The sequence below is a fragment of the Gigantopelta aegis genome, chromosome 4 (assembly GCF_016097555.1).
Source record: "Gigantopelta aegis isolate Gae_Host chromosome 4, Gae_host_genome, whole genome shotgun sequence".
Taxonomy (NCBI): Eukaryota; Metazoa; Mollusca; class Gastropoda; order Neomphalida; family Peltospiridae; genus Gigantopelta; species Gigantopelta aegis.
In genome coordinates this window covers 113,055,353-113,077,438 of record NC_054702.1, presented here as the reverse complement: position 1 = coordinate 113,077,438, position 22,086 = coordinate 113,055,353, and the positions used below count along the sequence as shown (strand labels likewise).

The 22,086-nt window shown below is 38.1% G+C and overlaps 2 protein-coding genes across 2 annotated transcripts; both read left to right on the top strand.

The window, feature by feature from the left end:
* The first annotated feature begins 10 nt into the window (after positions 1-10).
* Positions 11-9,045, top strand: LOC121371823 (ras-related and estrogen-regulated growth inhibitor-like). The gene is made up of 4 exons (XM_041497999.1): positions 11-999; positions 3,048-3,104; positions 6,676-6,749; positions 7,697-9,045. Exons 1-4 carry the CDS (start codon positions 897-899, stop codon positions 8,228-8,230), a joined length of 768 nt encoding a protein of 255 aa, XP_041353933.1. The 5' UTR covers positions 11-896; the 3' UTR covers positions 8,231-9,045.
* A 4,620-nt stretch (positions 9,046-13,665) lies between these two features.
* Positions 13,666-19,744, top strand: LOC121370184 (ras-related and estrogen-regulated growth inhibitor-like). The gene is made up of 4 exons (XM_041495299.1): positions 13,666-13,846; positions 14,760-14,816; positions 16,289-16,362; positions 19,200-19,744. Exons 1-4 carry the CDS (start codon positions 13,666-13,668, stop codon positions 19,677-19,679), a joined length of 792 nt encoding a protein of 263 aa, XP_041351233.1. The 3' UTR covers positions 19,680-19,744.
* The last annotated feature ends 2,342 nt before the right edge of the window (positions 19,745-22,086 follow it).

Here is a 22,086-nt window from a genome sequence, read left to right as displayed (position 1 = left end):
TTAATAACTAGGAAACTTTTATATGCACCATCCCATAGACAGGATAGCACATACAGTGGCCTTTGATATACCGTCCGTGGTGAACTGGCTGGAACGAGAAATAGACCACTATCGATCCGAGACCGACCGCGCATCCCGCTTTTTGGGGAGAACAATGAATGCAATCTTCTGAACTGGGGGTCAGTTTCTTCTTGCCGTCCCCACCCACCCACTCCCGATGCCAATGTCGCAGTATTACATAATATTTTACACATTTTATATAGCTCCATGGATACTCTTTTCTCTAACAGTAAAAATATTATATCCTCTTATTATTAATATTGAGAAGTTTACCCATGTTAATTATTTTCAGCATTAATGTCAGGTTATTGATAGAAAAATAAAGCTTGTGTTTTCATAGCTGATCGTGTGTTGTTTTTCTTGTGTTGTGGTTTGATTTGATAGGTTAATCATTTCGCCGGAAGATGCCACACACGTCAGTGGTCCGTGTTGACACACCATTACCTCACGTTTTGTCTACGTTTGATGACGAGTAAAAACGTTCACAATTCGCCACACACACGGCCAAATTAAAGGTCACTGCCCATAACCCCGGCAGACTACGCTAACGTTGTTCGTATAAATATCAATCAAAAAGGATGCCTATGGTATATTAAAAAAAAAAACCCAGTTGTTTTAGTCCTGTAGTTACACTGTAACACACAATAGCAAGCTCAGTTCCATATTCTTGCGAGTTGATCTGGTAAATAAGGTGCCCGTAGGAGAATAGCGCTGTGTAATGAACATATTGTCTTAATCGACACAGAGCGGACATTAGCACACGGATTAGCAGATTACCACGTCACTTTATTGTGAGAGATTCACAAACACGGACCGGTCGGCACAGGAGAAATGTCATGGCAAACCCATCATCAGGATCGAGAATTCTGAAACGAATTTCCAACAAAACTAAACCCTTCAGGGTGGCGATACTGGGACAAAATGGAGTGGGCAAGTCTGGTAGGTGTTATTTTATTGTATTTTAAAACTGGCATATGTCAGACATGTATTTATATACACATAGGAAGAGCTCTGTATTATATACTATTAAACGGTTCATATACGTTATATAGATTGCATTTGTTATCTCAATAATGCAAATTAAATAATGGCATTACTATAGTTTAAATATAAAAACTAAATGTTAAAAATTTGAATTGACTGGTGTAGCATACACATGTATATGGATATTCTGTTAAAACACTGGTCAACGACACGGGACGCATCTGAAAAGTGTTTTAGTGAGGGAAGAGTGGAGACGATAACTAATTTAATATACCTGGGTAAAGTCTTGCAATGCATATTCCACTGATACTGGATGAACCACCTGCTTTAAAAATATTGTATTGGGCTATATCCAGTGGTACATAAACATATGTGGTATGTGGTGTCCTGTCTGAGAAAGTGCATACACTACCTTACAACCAGCTGAAAGGCATAGCCTGTGTGGCTGGTTTCGTCTGTGGGCGGATGACAAATACTACGTGTTTTCCTTCTTGTTTTTCCGCCTTTTACAATTCATTGTTGTTGTTTGGTTTTTTAAAATTACAATTCAGGGAAATAATGTATTACATTTCCAGGTAATGTAAAACAACAATTCATGTCAGTGTTACAATTGAGATTAATCACATCTCGAGTGAGGTATACAACTTGGATACCATATTACAATTCAGGACACTATACACATTCGTACAAATTAAAAACGTTTTTGTTTTTTCGGCTGGCGACCTCCATATTTTGTGCCATCATATTAAATGCTAGGTATATATTTAAAGTTAAACTACGGAATGTAAGCCAGTTCATCAATAACCATCTTTTAAAATATATTATAGATTCTTATTAAAATGGTACACACATTAAAGGGACATACCCTAGTTTCAACCCGTGAAACTTAACACTAAGTTTAATTAGTCTACAAACCTGCAACACATTTGGATAAAGTTACAATTGAATGAAACATGTGTCTGTGACTTTCAAATGGTGAAATACCCTCTAAAAATAGATTAAAACGTGACTCCATAACTGTTACTTCTCAGACGCACGTGCGTTTTTAAAAATATCAGAAATGCGGTTTGTTATATTAAAAACACCAGGATGAACAAAAACACTTCGAATCTACGGAAATTGATAATCTAAACCATAAAATCTAAGTAAATTATAATTTCAGTTATGAAAAACGACTATAATGTCAAAAAATATACCTTAGTGTGTTAAAACTAGGGTATGTCCCTTTAAAACAATCATTGCCACACTGGCGTAGCCAAAATTGTATATTAGGAGGGGGCGGGGAATGGCAACTATGTATGCATGTATGTATGTATGTATGTATGATTTTAATACAGTTTTTTTTTTTTTTTTAAAGGTTTGGTCGTGTGTGTGGGGGGGGGGGGGGAGGGTTACGCCACTGCCTTGTCATAGATAATTTGACCCAACCCAGTATAATTAATTTGACTGCGTTGTAAGCGTCAGTATATTATAATGTTTATTTTAACTCTGAATTTTAAAACGGGTTAGTTCAGCGACAAGGTAACCTTTCATAAATATCACGTCATGCCCGAGTAAAAAACCAAAACCAATGATGTGAGGCAAATTGCTCCTTAATAGTCCAGTAAAGCTGGTGACATTTTCATATTTATGTATTTTGTAGCTGACTCATTCGCACAGCAAACAACACAAGAGAAAATTACTCACGTGTCAGTATTTGATAATCCTTCCATTTACCAAGTGAGAAATAACATCCTGTATCATACTTTGGATTAAATAAACAATTAATTCGTTCATTTACTGATTCATTCTTATCTTCATTCTTTCACAGACACGTTTTTAAAATAATTTATTATTTATTCATTTATACATTCGTCCGTTCGTCCATTTGTTCGTTCTTTCATTTGTTCGTTCTACCTTTCATTATTTTTCTTTTCCTCACATTTATTGTTTGGGGTTATTAGTATTATTTTTATTGAATGTTAATTAAAAACTGAACTGAGATCTTTAACATTTTCTTTCAGCGTTTACTGTTCGGTTTATAACGAGAAGATATATAGGAGAGTATGATCCGCTGTTAGGTAAGTCGTTATTGTTATTACACAGGTCACCCAAAGTGGGAGTGCATCCCCATTTTCATCGGAGGGGGGGGGGGGGGGATGTAGCTCAGTGGTACAGCGCTCGCCGGATGCGCGATCGGTCTAGGATCAGTTCCCGTTATGGGCCCACTGGGTTATTTTTCGTTTCAGCCAGTGCTCCACAGCTGGTGTAACAAAGGCCATGGTATGTACTATCCTGTCAGTGGGATGATGCATATAAAAGATTCCTTTCTGCTAATCGAAAAGAGTAGCCCATGAAGTGGCGATAGCGGGTTTCCTCTCTCAATATCTGTGTGGTCCTTAACCACATCTCTGATGCCATTTAATCATATATAAAATATGTTAAGTGCGTCGTTCAATAAAACATTTCTTTCCTTCCTTCCCCATTTCCATCTTGATGTGCCGACATGTAGTGGATATATGTAGTCCTAATGCTTGTAGTAGCCCAAACCGGATTTTACCCTCACAATAATTTAGTATGTACGAAAAAATATATATCACAAATTAAAGTAAAAACTGAATGCTACAAACATTAGTATACGACCGCAAACACATTCGATATACAGACACTGGTATTCTACACAAGAAAATATATTTAGTATGAAATAGTAGACGCCAACAAGGCTTTGTTATCGCAAACATTTTACAATGACTGCAAACTCAGGACAGTCCCTTTAAGATATTACCATATTGATATCATATAAATTCACTTGCTAAGGGGAGCTAAAAATCACTCTCCTTGAACTAGTTTCAGGGGAATGATGAGGAGCGGGAGTGATAGCTCCCCTTAAACGGCGCGAGATCTGCAACTCACCTTTTGACAAGTTTTGTCTTTAATAATAATAATAATAAATAATAATTAAAAAAAAATGTAAAAAAATAATAATAAATTTTAAAATCACAAATAAATATGATCTGCCGAGTTCAATTAGTTCATGATTGTTGGCATATAAAACTCGCTTTCCCTAAGTTACCCAAATTGATTACCTACACAGACAAATACACGTATCATCTAGCTGTTAGCTGAGTTGTTTGTAGAATCGGCTTCTAAACGTGGTTGGGCGGGATTTACCTCAGTCGGTTAAACGATTGCTTGAGGTGCTTGCGTCGCAGGTTCGAACCACCTCAGTGGATCCTTTCAACTGATTGGGGTTTTATCGTTCCAACCAGTGCACCACAACTGTTCAAAGGCCATGGTATGTGCTTTCCTATCTGTGGTAAAGTGCATATAAAAGATCCCTTGCTGCATTAAGAAAAATGTAGCGGGATTCCTTTGATGACTACGAGTCAGAAATACCAAATGTTTAACATCCAATAGCCGATGATTCATTAATCAATGTGCTCTAGTGGTGTCATTACACAAAACAAACTTCTTCAAAGCGTGGTTGGGTTGTTCAGTTGTTGACTGGCTGTTCGGTCCCTTGTCACAGAGTTCACCGTCTTCGCGGAGCTCCGACCCGGTGCTCTGTTTACTCGGGAACACACAGTCCGTCGCTCTGTAAACTGTGGCAGTGTTCCGTTTACAAGCGGCACGACCAGTTTGCTCGGTAAACTGCTGCTTTTGTTGATTCTACATATTAAAATATCACCATCCGATCAGACACAAATGTTTAACGCCATCAGCAAGCATTTAAATAACGACAACGACAACGATATATTTTACTGAGTGAAAAGCACATAAACACAAAACATAGAATTCATTCCAATGTATTGCATTTTTGCCAAACAATCTGGTGTGAGCAAAACTAACAGTTATATACAACATCAACAACAACACCTGTTGCGAAACAACAAAACCTAATGATGATGACGCGCATGCTAGACGGAGACAAAGATACATATGGAATAAAATACCTATATTGTAATTATGAAATGATCAAAGTATTTATAGACGGAAAAATTAAATTACAAACCCATTGATAGCCGGGACATGAAGTTTATGTTTAGAAATTTCAATATCATCATTATTGTATAGCATAAAAAAATATAAACTTTAAACTGCTATCTAAAGTAGAAAAGAAAAAATAGGACAGTCCTCAATGTTTTGTGGGGTTGTTTTAGTGTCTCATTTCCAGTATCTCCCAAGTACAATGCGAAGATTGTGTGCACTAATTCTCATTTTAGTCAGTTTTAGTCTATGTTGTTTGTCATTTGGAACACAGAGCGGGTAGTTTTCTAATTTAAATTCCGATATGAATAGATAGTATGACCTGAATTTAGAGTCATAGTTTTGTTTATTATCTGACCAGTATTGATTTTATTTGAATTGAATTGAATTGAAATTATTTACCCGAGGTCGTGTGACTTCAATTTCCGTGTTATGTGATGACAAACGTTTGAGAAAGGTGTTTTCATAAATCAAAACGTCCTTTAAAAATGCTTCCTGGTTTTGGGCGGAATGTATATAAAAATAAAACCCGTATGATTTTGTGAATTTCCTCATAGATAAAATGTATGACACAATATTCGATATTAACACTGAAAACGTGGCCCTCATTATTTATTATATATGCTATTTGGGTGGGTAATCGACGTTGTTTCTTCAAAGATAAGAGTTCAGATATGGTGATGATATATCATGTCATGATAATTACCGGTGTGAGATAGCCAATTCTTTTTTGAATTTTACAACCAGTTAAATATGGGGAGAGCACCAAGATCATTGCTATGTACGTGTTGTAAGATCGTCACCATGTACATATCGTAAAATCATCATTTTGTACGTGTTGTAATATCGTCGCTATGTAAGTGTTGTAAGATCGTCGCCATGTACATATTGTAAAATCGTCGCTGTGTACATGTAAGATCGTCGTCATGTACATATTGTAAAATCATCGCTATGTACATGTAAGATCATCGTCATGTACATATTGTAAAATCATCGCTATGTACGTGTTGTAAGATCATCGTCATGTACATATTGTAAAATCATCGCTATGTACGTGTTGTAATATCGTCGCTATGTACATGTAAGATCGTCGTCATGTACATATTGTAAAATCATCGCTATGTACGTGTTGTAATATCGTTGCTATGTACGTGTTGTAAGAACGTCGTCATGTACATATTGTAAAATCGTCTCTTTGTACGTGTTGTAATATCGTTGCTATGTACGTGTTGTAAGATCTTCGCCATGTACATATTGTAAAATCGTCGCTTTGTACGTGTTGTAATATCGTCGCTATGTACGTGTTGTAATATAGTTGTCACCCCACTTGTGATATATACTAAACACCGTAGTAGGTTCTGCTGCTGTATGTTTAAGTACATGTGAAAGATCCCCTGCATTCACGCTAAAAGAAAATCATATGTTGGAGTAATGGTTTTCTTCTCTCATTAGCTAGATTGAATGTTGCAATTATTATCATAGAAATGTATATAACAACCGTTAATTAAACAATACATTCCTTTGTTTTCCTCTGTTCTCTTGAACGTCGTCCCTATAATAAGGTTAAAGTACGGAATGTGCAGGTAACCATGATTTATATCTCGTGTTTATCACAAAGTGTCAACATTTTCATGGCATAATACATCTGTTGGTTTCTCCTTTCAGAGAAAGTTTATTGTTGCACGAAGCTGGTTGACGGAGAACAGGTGCTATTTGAACTCCTTGACACGGCCAGAAAGGTGAACAATTCATGTGGCCCACACATTTACACACTTGTTTAACTTCTGCAATTTAATGTGTATATATATATATATATATATATATATATATATATATATATATATATATATATAATTTATGAAAATGTCGCTGCAAACCAATGTTATCAATAAAAACAATACGTAATAATAATCATGTTATATGATAATACCCATAGTTTTATCATTATACGTATGTGGTTAAAATGAAGTTTGGCACATCTAGACGTCATTGATATGGTAACGGGGCGGGACGTAGCTCAGTGGTACAGCGCCCGCCTGATGCGTGATCGATCTAGGATCGATTCCCGTCGGTGGGCCCATTGGGCTATTTCTCGTTCCGGCTAGTGCTCCACAACTGGCGTAACAAAGGTCATGGTATGTACTAGCCTGTCTGTGGGATGGTGCATATAAGATCCCTTGCTGTGTCTGGCTGTCTCTCTCCGTCTATATGTCTTAACAAGACCGGATTTAGATCTTGGTTGTGGTGGGGGGGGGGGGGGGCAGGGCAGGGGCCCGGGGCACTTCAGGTTCGGGGGCCCTTCAACATAGAAATTAAATTACATGACAAATAAAAAAAATTAACTAATTTTATAATTAATCCTTAGTCTGGAGGCGGGGCAATGGCCCCCTTTTCCCCCCTTATAAATCCGGCTCTGTCGGTCTTTTTCTCTCTCATTATCTTTCTGTCTGTGTCTATCAAACTAATGCCATCAATAAGAACAATACGCAATAATAATCATGTCTGTTAGACAGACAGATAACTCAACTGACACAATTTCATCGCGCAATGGAGTCAAAATATGGTATAGCGTTAAACGTTTTTAACCAGTGAATCCTCATATCTGAATATTTTTATATAAGATATGGCAGACCAGGCAAGTTGTTTTGTGATTGACAATATTTGCTCACTGGTGTTTGTATTTCAGGAAGGCTACACGCGCCTGGAGGAGAACATAAAGTGGGCGGACGCCTACATCCTCATGTACTCCGTGGCCGACCAGTGCAGCCTCAACGAGTGCTCCAGACTCAAGTTCCTCATCAACTGCTACAGCAAGCCACACCGGAAGTCAACCTTGACCCCCACTGACCTGGCGACACGGGCGCCCGTGTTTCTGGTGGGGAACCAGAACGACCGCTGCCAGGACCGAATGGTCAGTCGTAAAGCGGGAAAACTGCGCTCGGAGGAGTTGGGATGCACGAGTTTTTACGAGATTTCGGTTCGAGAATGCGTGGACAGTGCGCTGGTGGTTCTCGAGGACCTGTTCTTCTACTTGAAAATGTCCAAGAAGTCGAGGTATTTGTTCAGCTACACCAGGTCGCTGTCGACAGATGACGAGGGTGGAGAAACGTTCCCCGGGGAAGACACGCCACTGGCTGCACGCGAGGAACGTGCCGAGACACCCACAGGAAAAGACACACCATTGGCTTCACGGCGTCATGCACTATTAACTATTGGCTGAATAAAAGACCTCCACCCCACCCCATCCCCCAAAAAAGAAACTCAAACATTACCGTCTAATTGTGTTTAATTTAGACGATGCACGATCATAAGGGCGCAAGGGCGGCAGTTATTCGTCTTGGATTAGTCCCGAAATTAAGACCTCAAAAATAAGATGTTCAGTATTCGGGTATAGTAATATGCCTATAATAATAAGCTGTATAACTCCAAAAAACCTGACCAAGTATGGATTTGGGCGATTGCACAACCTTTTACGTTTTAATTTAACATGTTTAGCAGGTTTTTAAAACAAAGAATATGACGTTTTAAATAATGTTAAAACATTAAGTTTTTTAATGTCTAGTAAAAACCTACACCTGCCACAACCCTATTTTTGATGTTAACACGTCGACGAACACTTTTAACTTATATGCGTCCTTTAATTTGTTTTAATAATTTGTTAATATTTATAATACAAATTTGATAACAGTTTGAAACTTTTATGTATATGAATCTTTTACTTGCGGCCACAGTAAAGTTTTACTATTATATAAAAACGGTATTTTAACAACAGCGATAAGGTGCAGCAAATAACCGATCTTCACACCTTCAGGAATACTAGTACCCATTCAGTCCCGACATCTCGACTGTGTATCAATTAAGAAAGTATGACTCTGGCATGCATCTAATTGCCTCAGGGCAGGCTAAGCGTGATATTTGTAGATTCACTTACTATGACAATGCACCGCATGAAGTAGGAATTAAATAATTAAATGGAAAAAGAAAAAAAACTTGTTGAGAACGGTTAATTTAATACATTCCATTTGCATTATTTCTGAAAGAGACATGTCAAAAGTTGATTTATAGTCAACTGTGAAACACTCATCCGTTGATTAGCAGTACAGACGGTAAAACAAGAAACAACAAATGTTTTAAAGACTATATAATATGTGGCAACTTGTACTCAGCGGCCACCTGTCTTAAGCGGTCACTTTTATCTACTCTCTTGTGACCGCTTAAGACAGGTTTGACTGTATATATGTATACACGTTAATTTTTATATTTTTATCTCTCATTGTTCCTGTAAGGAATGGCTTATGTACTTTTATACTGAATTTTAAATTGCATTTTATTATTGTGTACATAAGGTGAGACATTAATAAAATATTTGTCTGTCTGTTTGTCCTTCAACACCCCCGCGCTCGGCCTGGAATCTGTTCTAGTGGACATACATTTTAATACGTAGCTATATCCAATCTTGGCTCATGTCAGAACTTGTGACTGCAGACAGTGTCTTCAACACAGCGTACTTGATGTCCAAGGACATTCTCGTAGTTACAACTCGTGGCTGGGGTCTTTCTAACTGCATCTGTCGGTTGAAGATGCTATGAGCACGGAATACAAAACTTGTGCCATAACCTACACAGGATGACGTGTGTGTCATACTGCAATCATAATGCAACTACTGATGTATGGGTCACTACGAAGCATTACGTTAACAACTTACGACAATAAGTTTACATTTGTGATGCATACAATCATTAACCATGCATTTACAATTACTGTCTCTCTGTTTTTGGTATTTGTTACACTATTTTCTATTTATTGCAAATAAAAGCTTCCATGGTGTATCCGAAAGGTGCGTCATCAAATGTTAGTAATTGACATTAAAGAGTGTGTCCTGAATGCACTGCTGTAACATGTGCCGACCTATAGCACGTTTTTAAATGACAAGTCTTACATATGCAATATACGTTCTTGTTTAGAATATTGTTGTTGTTAATACTTATATTTGCAGTAATCCAAACTAGATGGGGCTGGACGTAGCCCAGTGGTAAAGCGTTCACTTGATGCGCGGTCGGTCTAGGATCGATCCCCGTCGGTGGACCCATTGGGCTATTTCTCGTTCCAGCCAACTGGTGTAACAAAGGCCGTGGTATGTACTATCCTGTCTGTGGGATGGTGCATATAAAAGATCCTTTGCTGCTAATCGAAAAAAGGAGCCAATGAAGTGGCGATAGCGGGTTTCCTCTCTCAATATCTGTGTGGTCTTTAACCATATGTTTGACGTGTTGAGTGCGTCGTTAAATAAAACATTTCCTTCCTTCATTCCAAACTAGATTTTATCTCATAATAATTCCGTATTATGAAATGAAAAGAAGTTTAAGCTACTACAAACATTATGGCCATCTGAAACACTGGATGGAAAGAAAATGAGGGTCTAAACAAGAACATTAATTTAAATTGTGATTTTGGTCGTTAAAAAGCCTTATCAATCAGAAACATCTGACAATGGCAGCAAATTTGGGACAGTCTCTTTAATTAAACATATCATTCCGATCTGTAAATACTGTGTTATAAATACATGGATTGGTCCAAATAATATCTGACGTTCGTAACCCCATGAACCTCAATTTTGCACTACTTCCGGCTGTTTCCTTATTTCAAATTATTAAAATAACTGTTTTTGTTATTTGTTAACATTGAATAAATAAATGTTATTAATTGTTTAACTTTGTATTAATGTATGAAAACTAAAGCGAGAATTCCTCATTTGGCTTGTGACGGGAAACTGAGCAGAACTGCAGATTGAGGGATGCCTCGTATTCCGTGTATTAATTACCTGAAGAAAGAGTTTGATGGTTATTCGTAGTCATTTATATTGATGACATAGTTATACATTTGGAATTATAAATAATGTACATGATAATTGCTGTTTCTTTGTTCATGGCAGGATGAACCGTAGAATCACATTACACACATATATTTGAACCAATTCTAGCTAAAGTACTTCGCCGTTCAGATGTTGAATGATTAAATATCGACTAGTATAGGTATTGGCTAATGATTTATACGCGAATTAGCACATTGCATTAAAAAAAAATTAAATGATTTGGCTGCATCTCATATGTTGATTCTGTTTTGTTAATAAACACGTCATATGTTTCGACTTGTATTTCATTTTGACAGTTAACTAAAACATTAATACCATTTAACTACACAATTGTGCACTCGGTATCAAAGATTGTGTTCCACTAAAACACACCCACAAACTGTAACGTGTTCTTGATGTTGAAAACTTTGACCAGGAACAACATGGTGACAAAGTTCCGACATCTATTAGCCAAACACGTTTAAGAATTTATAAAGACTTTCAATACTAAAGTTTAGAAAATGTAAGACCTATATAACACGAATTAGTGAGGTGTCACAATCTATGGAATTCAACATCAACAAGGATTTCTTGGGCCATTCTAATCTGTGATGCACCGAGTAAACAGGAAATGTAAATCACTGGGTAAACAGGAAATGTGAATCACCGGGTAAACAATAAATGTGAATCACCGGGTAAACAGAAAATGTGAATCACCGGGTAAACAGGAAATGTGAATCATCGGGTAAACAATAAATGTGAATCACCGGGTAAACAGAAAATGTGAATCACCGGGTAAACAATAAATGTGAATCACCGGGTAAACAGAAACTGTGAATCACTGGGTAAACAGGAAATGTGAATCATCGGGTAAACAATAAATATGAATCACCAGGTGAACAGAAAATGTGAATCACCGGGTAAAGAGGAAATGTGAATCACCGAGTGAACAGGAAATGTGAATCACCGAGTGAACAGAAAATGTGAATCACTGGGTAAACAGGAAATGTGAATCACCGGGTAAACAATAAATGTTAATCACCGGGTAAACAGAAAATGTGAATCACCGGGTAAACAGGAAATGTGAATCACCGGGTAAACAATAAATGTTAATCACCGGGTAAACAGAAAATGTGAATCACCGGGTAAACAATAAATGTGAATCACCAGGTGAACAGGAAATGTGAATCGCCGGGTAAACAGAAAATGTGAATCACCGGGTAAACAGGAAATGTGAATCACCGGGTAAACAATAAATGTGAATCACCGGGTGAACAGAAAATGTGAATCACCGGGTAAAGAGGAAATGTGAATCACCGAGTGAACAGGAAATGTGAATCACCGAGTGAACAGAAAATGTGAATCACTGGGTAAACAGGAAATGTGAATCACCGGGTAAACAATAAATGTTAATCACCGGGTAAACAGAAAATGTGAATCACCGGGTAAACAGGAAATGTGAATCACCGGGTAAACAATAAATGTTAATCACCGGGTAAACAGAAAATGTGAATCACCGGGTAAACATGAAATGTGAATCACTGGGTAAACAGGAAATGTGAATCACCGAGTGAACAGAAAATGTGAATCACCGGGTAAACAGAAAATGTGAAGAGCAAGAAAGTCATGAAATCTGGAAGACAAAACTTTAACATGTTTAAATTTCAGAACATTTACAGTCCATGAATCATGAGTGAGAGATAACAAAAAACTGTAAATGATATAACTTCCAAACAGTTCACGCTCGTTGTGACCATGGCCACGGGGTTTACGTTAAAGACTACGTCCACATTAAGACAATATATGTGTATCACGTGGTCGTCATGACTGTCATTATCAGCAGACGTACATACCGGGCCAATTTTGTCATTGTAGAAAAGAGAAGATATAATTAATAACGAGCTCTCTTTGTTTCTCTCTCTATCTCTCTCTCTCTCTCTCTCTCTCTCTCTCTCTCTCTCTCTCTCTCTTGATCTCTCTCTCTCTCATCTCGCTCTTCTCTCTCTCTCTCTCTCTCTCTCTCTCTCTGATGTGTGTATGGTCTTTTGGTCGGTTCCCTGCCTCCCTTTGCTCATCTCCTGCCTCCCTCCCTCCTCTCTCTCTCTCTCTCTCTCTCTCTCTCTCTCTCTCTCTCTCTCTCTCTCTCTCTCTCTCTCTCTCTCTCTCTCTCTGTCTCTGTGTGGGATGATTGTATGCATAAGAAATAAAATTAGTCGTCAGTACGAATTGCCGTGAAATATCATGTGACAGATTGTCAAAGAACGTTTAGGAAATACACGAATCCTTGATCAATGTTCTTAGAATTAGAAGTTTTCATTTGGAAATTCATAACTTCTGATGCACTAGTGATAACAGTTTAAAAACTTCAACAAAACAAATACTGATAATTTCATTACAACATGCCAGATAATTAGTTCCATATATCTTATTTTTGAAAAGAATCTCACCTGTTGTTTGTATGAGCTAAAATTAATAAATCATATAACAAATTAACTGCGTGAAAATATACCAGACTACCAGGAAACATACAAAAGAAAACCGCCAGCCACTGTAATGATTGTTTTATTGTTTCTATACCACATTCTGGCAATGATATTTATCCTTTGTGATGTTCTGTAGTTTGTAATCCTTTTGGACAGAAGACAAATTTAGTATGTTGACCTTTAGCGGCAGAGTTCATTCAAACAGCTGATGGATTTCGCTTGTACTGACCGTCGCGCAACAGAACAAACGCACTACCTGTTGACGTTTATTAATTAACGTAATACTCCGCACAGTGCTGTGGGCAGGCGGGGGTGACAGTCATGGCCGAAGTGGGGTGCGGTTCGCACGACGTACGGGAGGAAAACACGAAGGTGTGGGGTGGTAGCCCGGTAATAGACCCGCCTAGTACGTCGTCTAAATTTCTAAGAAAAATAACAGGTATGAAAAAGTCGAAGACATTTCGAGTGGCGGTTCTAGGGCAGGACGGAGTGGGAAAAACTGGTATGTGGTACACTTTATATATTTCATCTAGCCTACACTCAACAATTGTAGCACTCATGTTTAAATTCAATATCCGAATTAATACTATTCCGTGCGTCCGTATCAGACGATTTACATCTGTTATGGACACACGAACATATTACTTTTAACACTAAATGTTTGTACATGTGTATATTATAACAATTATATAATTAATCGAGTAAGCGCTGCTGTTCTATAATACGTGTATAACGTACTACAAATTGAAATGTTGAAATGTATTTTTTAATGAAAAAGATATTTAGTGAGTGGTGCGCCTGGATGAAGTTGAATATTTAAAGTGAAGAAAACTTGATATGACTTCGTTGGTATAAACGTTTAAACTTCATTCTTTTAAGCCTATATACTTTACAGTATAGTTTTAAACGTAACAAGGAACCATGGCTTATGCTGTGTTCTGCTTTACACTTTATGTAATATAACCTGAATGCATTGTACAGAGATATAGATCTATACATGCACGTCGTCTTGCTTTATTGAAGTAAACACTACTACACACGCTGTAAACACCAAAAACCAGAAGCAACGTCATAACTGGCACCATCCAAGTCGCAACAAGCTATTTCAGAACTCAAAGGTCAAAACAATTGTGTTTGTTTAATATGTTGTGATAATCAAATCTAAATTATCATATGCTACTTTGATGTCAAATGTTATTCGCACATACGCAATGGGTGGTGACACGCCAGCTGAATATAGCAGTCTATACGATTACTTGACAATGACTGTAGCTATTTACGACGGAATTGTAGGAAATTTCGTAAAATCTATGAGAGGAAGTTGATTACGCTATTGTTGGCGAACCAGTTTCATTATTACCATGAAGGGTGTTAATGGCACAGAACTCCCTAATGATGTCTGTATTGTTTTCTAGCGTTCACAGTTCGATTCCTGACCAGACGGTTCATTGGCGACTACGACCCAACGCTTGGTACGTGAGACTCGCAGTTCGCAGAACATGGTTGTTACAGATGATAAAATGTTAGACAATGGCAAAATGTTTAATATACACATATATACATACATACATACAAACATACATACATACATACATACATACATACACACACACACACACACACACACACACACACACACACACACACACACATATATATATATATATATATATATATATATATATATATTTCCTGGATACGGCCTTGTATTATCGCAGAAATAATTTGTAGGGATCTTAATTCACAGCAGAACTGATAATTAACAAATCTGTCTGATTATAGGATAGTTTGTCCCTATGATTGGGAAAAAAGGCGCATTGACAAACTAGTTAAAAGGGCAACCCAATAAAAATTATAAATCGCAGAAAAAGAGACACATTAATATTTCTAGGGGGGCGGATACCCTGATCCCCTTTTGAATCCGTATGTGCAATAATTTGTTAGTATAATAATTTGTTGGGTCGTAGTATGGAACAGCCTCGACTGATCAATAGATTCTTTCTCGTCCCAACCAGTGTCTCATGGCTGGTATACCAAAGCCCATGGCATTTGCTACCTTGTCTGTGGGAAAGTGTATATAAAGTATACATTGCTTGCTAAACGAAAACAATGTACATAACGGATTTCCTCAGAAGACTATAAAAATTATATATATTTTTCCCCAATAGCCGATGATTATGTAATCCGTGTGCTCTGTTCGTGTCGTTAAACAAAATAAACTTTTTGTTACTGTTAGTATGGATAAGTCATAGACGGAACTGTCTCCTCGTGTCGGTGGACCAAACACAAACCGTTTTATGTTTGTGTACAGATGAGCGTTTCTGTTTATCTGGGGAAATATCACTTTATTTGATAATTCTATACTTTGGAAGATTTGTTCTGAAAATGTTCTGATGTAGTACGATACTATGGCTTCGGTAATGTGCAGGCCATAGACGTTATAACACAAGTGTGTATGATCTCCGATTAATAGTCAATTGTCAAGTGTGTTTGATCATCTTATTATACAATCAACACCACTAGAGCACATAGATTTATTAATCATCGGCTGTTGGATGTCAAACATACATAACTGACATAGTCTTCGAGGAAACACTCAAAATTTTCCTATTAACAGCAATATTCACTTTCCTAAACACAGGACAGCACATACCACGACCTTTGATATACCAGTCGTGGGGCATTGTTTTGGACGGTGGAGAAACAACCAGAGACTGGATCCACTGAGGAGCTTTGATCCTACCACCAAAGCACTTCAGGCAAGCGTTCTACAGACAGAGCCAAATGCCGCCACTCATATAGAATAAAACGACGCACACATTGCATATCAATAGGTCACTTTTAGAGTTAAATTACACAGTGTTACTTAATGAACACTATTTGTGTGTGGACACCTATGTATTTATTATTTTAAAGATGCACTAACGAGTTTTATTTCCCTCAGAACAGATATATCACTGTAAGCGAGTTGTCCGGGACACAATGGTGGAATTCGCTGTGTTGGATACAGCGGGGCCGGTAAGAACAGTGGGTTGCAAAAAAAAACTAAATTTGGCATTATATCCAAATAGAATAGTAATATTTTAAAAATGGTATATAGAGATGAAATGATGTTTCCGACTTATAAATCCTTGCTATATGAAATTTTCTGTTAAATTACAGAAAAGAAAAACAGTTTTGTAATTATATAATTTTATAATAATAGTATTTTGTAGGCTGTCATGTTACTGGTATAATTGTAGATATATGTTTTATTGCTTTGGCGAGTTTAATATAAGGTACTTTTTCAAGAATTGTTCAGTCATCTTGCAAGGACATTTTTTTGAAGGAAACATCGCGCCGTCCACTGAAATTCCTCGATTTTCGTTGCACTTTTGGTATGAATGGACCTTAAAAGTTCAGGGGGTGAAGTGCATCCGGAACACCACTGCATCTGATATATTAATTGTCATGCAATCTATCATAAAATTACTTCTAAAATCGTGTCATAAATATGTATGGAAGCGTACACGTGTCCATGAATTAATGTTCCCAAACATAGGGATTCCCAGTCTGCAGCTCGTCGCGGTAAGACGTGTTTGTGCACACTGCACGTGCTTTCGCGGCTCGACTTGGGGATCCTTCATTTTTTTTTTTTTTTGTCAACGAAGTGAAGTTTTCTACTGGGATGTACGCGGCCATTGGAACTGATTGAACGCTGGAACGCTTCTCGTTTCGACAGTCTGCACCACCAGGTTGGATTCTTTTTTAGCGAGATTCCTCGCCTCCACGTCATTTCTCCGTCTGACTATGTTGACTTGTATTTTTCGTGACTCGTATGACGGCCATTCTGCAGAACGCCACGGTTGTTCGCGTTTAGTCTCTACATGTCCGAGCCTGTCCTAGCAGCACTGGAAGATTGACCGCCCCACTCTAAGAAGAAATAGGAAGCGGGGTCGGCCCCTACTACTCTTTTTCTAGACTTTACTTTGTTTTATTGTGATACCATCTCGTATTCTCCGGAGTTGGGCCCGTCCGCACCACTATACCAACCCATGACGACTGGACTATACCCTAGTCTGATTCTCTCTCTCGTTCAGACGGATCCGGCTTCTCAAGATCTGTATTTCAGCACAGCACTACACCTTCAACGTCTATTGACTGTCAATCTAGGGGTTTTCTTGATGGGATGCAACCCATCTCGTCCCTACAAACTGTGCACCCTAACGGCCTTAATGAGGCCACTCACGTGGACATATAGATCGGACTTTAAAACTTTTAGACCTTCGTTCAAAAGTTTATGTCGAAATTACCTCTTTTTTTTTAATATTATTAAATAGTCCGATCCTCTCTTCTTTCTCTTATTTATTTTTGGACTGTCCTTCTAAAATGCTCCAAATTATATAAATATTCGACCGAGCAGTCAATTCTTTTTATTTCTGGCTTGTAACTTTTTTCTTTTAAAAAAAAGTCTATTAACTTTTTTACTAATTGCTATTTTAAAAATTCTGCCCATTTTCAACTCTACCCGCTCCCCCTCCCCCCTCCATCCCGAGTCAGGCCACCGATCTTATCTAATTTCTTTTTGACCACCCGATCTAATCTAGCGACAAAATTTAATAGTAGAATTTTCTTTATTAATTATATTAGAGATGCGCATCAAAATTTTAAAGGCCCACTATTTAATTTTTGGATATAAATTTCAAAATTGTCCGCTAAAATAGGAGCCCGTACGCCTATGTTTGGGCGAGTGCGAATAATTTTTACATGCTCATATACCACTAGAGTTTCGAGCATGTCCGTCCCGGATAGCCAGGGGCTTGTCCCGGAACAGAACAATTTAAGCGGACAATTTTGAAATTTACATCCAAAAATTAAATAGTAGGCCTTTAAAATTTCGATGCGCATCTCTAATTAATATAATTAATAAAGAAAATTCTACTCATTAAATTTGGTCGCTAGATTAGATCGGGTGGTCAAAAAGAAATTAGATAAAATCGGTGGCCTGACTCGGGATGGAGGGGGGGGGGGGGGGTAGAGTTGAAAATGAGCAGAATTTTGAATATAACAATTAGTAAAAAGTTAATAGAATTTAAAAGAAAAGAAAAAAGTTACAAGCCAAAAATAAAAAGAATTGACTGCTCGGTCGAATATTTATATAATTTGGAGCATTTTAGAAGGACAGTCCAAAAATAAATAAGAGAAAGAAGAGAGGATCGGACTCTTTAATAATATTTAAAAAAGAAAGTAATTTCGACATAAACTTTTGAACGAAGGTCTAAAAGTTTAAAGTCCGATCTATATGTCCACGTGAGTGGCCTCGTTAAGGCCGTTAGGGTGCACAGCTTATAGGGACGAGATGAGTTGCATCCCGTCAAGAAAACCCTTAGATTGACAGTCAATAGACGTTGAAGGTGTAGTGCTGTGCTAAAATACAGATCTTGAGAAGCCGGATCCGTCTGAACGAGAGAGAATCAGACTAGGGTATAGTCCAGTCGTCATGGGTTGGTATAGTGGTGCGGACGGGCCCGACTCCGGAGGATACGAGATGGTATCACAATAAAACAAAGTAAAGTCTAGAGAAGAGTAGTAGGGGCCGACCCCGCTTCCTATTTCTTCTTAGAGTGGGGCGGTCAATCTTCCAGTGCTGCTAGGACAGGCTCGGACATGTAGAGACTAAACGCGAACAACCGTGGCGTTCTGCAGAATGGCCGTCATACGAGTCACGAAAAAAAGTGTCTCGTACGCATATGTTCCCAAACACATTGTTGTTGTTTTAAAAATCCATATCTTATAATACAGCATCGATAACAAGTCATTAAAACAAATAGACATTAAAGTATAAGGTATATCACATTCTTTTTTTCTTCTTTCAGAACACAAAAGATCATTTGGAAGACTCTATCAAATGGGCAGACGCATTCGTCTTACTGTATTCAGTAGCGGATAGATGCAGCTTCATCGAGTGTCACCGAATTAAGTTCATTATCACCAACACCAAACCCGGCTATCTAAGCAGTCATCACAGCAGCTCTGCTCCAGTGTTCCTTGTGGGCAACCAGAGTGACAGGATCTGGGACAGGATGGTCACGGCCAAGGAGGGACAGTCGGCGGCTGTAGGGATGGGGTGCAATGCATTCTACGAGATCTCCGTGCTGGCGTCGGTGGAACCGGCTATGGATATTGTTGAGGAGCTGTTTGCCACTCAGATGAAGACCAAAGCGTTAAAACAGAGCAGGGGCCTGTCTCTACCTCGCCTCGACCAGTCGAGATCTATGTCAGAAGCAGACTCCGATTCTAAGATGTGCGCCATGCCGAGGTTGAAGAGACGGGAGGACATGTTCTCATCTAACTGACTTAATGTGCACACACCATACACACTAACCCCACCCTCAAACACAACCACTAAGAAATCCTCAAGCAATGGAAGTTTTGATGAGTTTTGTTCTGTAACAATTTTTAAGAGGTATATTTATAAATGATGGATGTTCATAAATGATTGACCATAAAGCTTTGTTACACGTACAGTGAAACACAAGGGAAAGTAATAAGGGACGTTTTCAATATTAAAATTTAGGGCCATCACACAAACTAAAAATATAGCAATGGGGAGGGGGGGAAAGAGAGAGAGAGAGAGAGAGAGAGAGAGAGAGAGAGAGAGAGAGAGAGAGAGAGAGAGAGAGACAGAGACAGAGACAGAGACAGAGAGACAGACACAAACCTGATTTTATTACATAACTATCAGAATTGTGTATCACACGAGAGCTGATGTCAGCAGTGTTGGTGAGAGAGAGAGAGAGAGAGAGAGAGAGAGAGAGAGAGAGAGAGAGAGAGAGAGAGAGAGAGAGAGAGAGAGAGAGAGAGAGAGAGACCTGATTTTATTACAGAACTATCAGAATTGTGTATCACACGAGAGCGAAGGTCAGTGGAGTCAAACCGATGTGTATATATGCTGTCATGAGGCAAAGTCCAAGTAAAGTTTGTTTTGTTTAACAGACAGTAAAACACATAGCACGGTCTTTGACAAGTTGTGGTGCACTGGTTGGAACGAGAAAAAACTTAATCAGTTGAATGGATCCACTGAAGTGATTCGATCCTGCGATGCAAGTACCTCAGGCGAGCATTCAACCGACCGAGACAAATCCCGCCCCGTGAAGACAAGAGACATTTTAGAAAATTATTATAAGAAATAACAGGACTTCAAATTACGCTTCAGCAGTAAGTAGCATATTTTGCTTTTAGCGCCAGACACTAGCCTATCTCCAACTGTTGCATAGCTTCGTGGCGCCACTGTCAATCAAATGGCATTTTATTATCATCATCCACGATGAGGTGTTCAAATATACAGGGATGTGAGAGTTACACGGAAACGCGTAAATGCGCTTTTCAATTTCGTCTAAAAAAAACCCACCCCAAAACATGTTCATTACTGTTGACCACATTTGCATGTTTTCACGTTTCAAGTTTATGATATGTGCCTTATATTATAAGTTATAACCAATTTAGATTTGTTAGCAATGAATGCAATTTTTCGCAGCTCCAGGGGTTGCAAAGCAATTTTTGAGCGGCCCCAAAAGCCCGGCCGCAGTAAGCCTTTTTGTTGCAGCCCCTCACATCCCTGAATCTAGCTTTCTTCAAGTTCTTCACCATTCACCCACAATTGTCAAAGTGTGTAAAAAGCAAGTGACCCTACTATGTTTTACAAGGCGACATCGATTTGGCTTGAGAAAATGGCAGGACAAAGTCAGGCTGATCAAAGCTAGGTTCACCTCATCACAACGAGTCCTGTTATGGTGACAAATTCCGTCAGCAATTATTTCACTTGTGTTATAAAACATCCTTTGTTTCATATAATAAAACTGTACATAGATTTTCTCTGGTTTTTCTTATGGTACATTAACGGAGTTGTAGTACAAAAATCTAAAATCGTAGATCTTGAGTGATACTATTCGTACATGTATTTGAAGGCCACCTCTCTATGACAATCACATTTGTCTGTTTTCTTGTGTGGCCGCCATATGGGGGTTCGACTGTGATGTAGATATAACACGTTGATTTTCAATACATCTTCAGTGAGTATTCTGGGAGTTGGTAACACTCCAGAAACTAGTTACGATTTATAACAGTAAAAAAACCAAGCGAGTGAAGTAAAAAAACCAAGCGAGTGAAGTAAAAAAAAACAAGCGAGTGAAGTAAAAAAGCAAAACGAACATATTTGTAGACATGAGTTTATATATTTTACCAAACAAACCATTGCAATAATCAAATATGTAACAAATAGCACTATACATACATTGTACAAAAAATGCTAATGGTAAAGTATTAAACTGTTAAAAAGATCGTTTCATATAATTAATAAAAAGTCGGCTATACTATAGAGGAAAATAGATGACAATATAATGCGTAGAACTATGCTGTTAATAACATTCCAACCTGTATTTAACTCCCGACTGACAAAAAAAAATGTTTCGGTTTATATGTTAAAAACATAGCGTTGTAATAATCCAATATGAGATAAAAATAAGAAATTCTAACAAGGACAGGGTAGTAAACGTCAGTCGCTGTCGGACGTCATACAAATATTATTCCTCCCGATATTTACACAAGTAACAACATTCTGAAACCACCACCTGTACACATTACCTGGCAATCCACACTTGTTTTGAAAAACAAATAAACAAATAGATACATAAGATATATACAGTACGCATCAACCGACCAAGCGATGGCGCCGAAACAAATACGGCATACTAACTTTGGTAT

Coding starts and splice junctions, on each gene's coding strand:
- LOC121371823 (XM_041497999.1), top strand. CDS start 897: ATGGCAAACCCATCATCAGGATCGAGAATTCTGAAACGAATTTCCAAC. Junction 1,000..3,047: donor AAATGGAGTGGGCAAGTCTG/GTAGGTGTTATT, acceptor ATTTTCTTTCAG/CGTTTACTGTTCGGTTTATA. Junction 3,105..6,675: donor AGAGTATGATCCGCTGTTAG/GTAAGTCGTTAT, acceptor TTCTCCTTTCAG/AGAAAGTTTATTGTTGCACG.
- LOC121370184 (XM_041495299.1), top strand. CDS start 13,666: ATGGCCGAAGTGGGGTGCGGTTCGCACGACGTACGGGAGGAAAACACG. Junction 13,847..14,759: donor GGACGGAGTGGGAAAAACTG/GTATGTGGTACA, acceptor ATTGTTTTCTAG/CGTTCACAGTTCGATTCCTG. Junction 16,363..19,199: donor TGTTGGATACAGCGGGGCCG/GTAAGAACAGTG, acceptor TTCTTCTTTCAG/AACACAAAAGATCATTTGGA.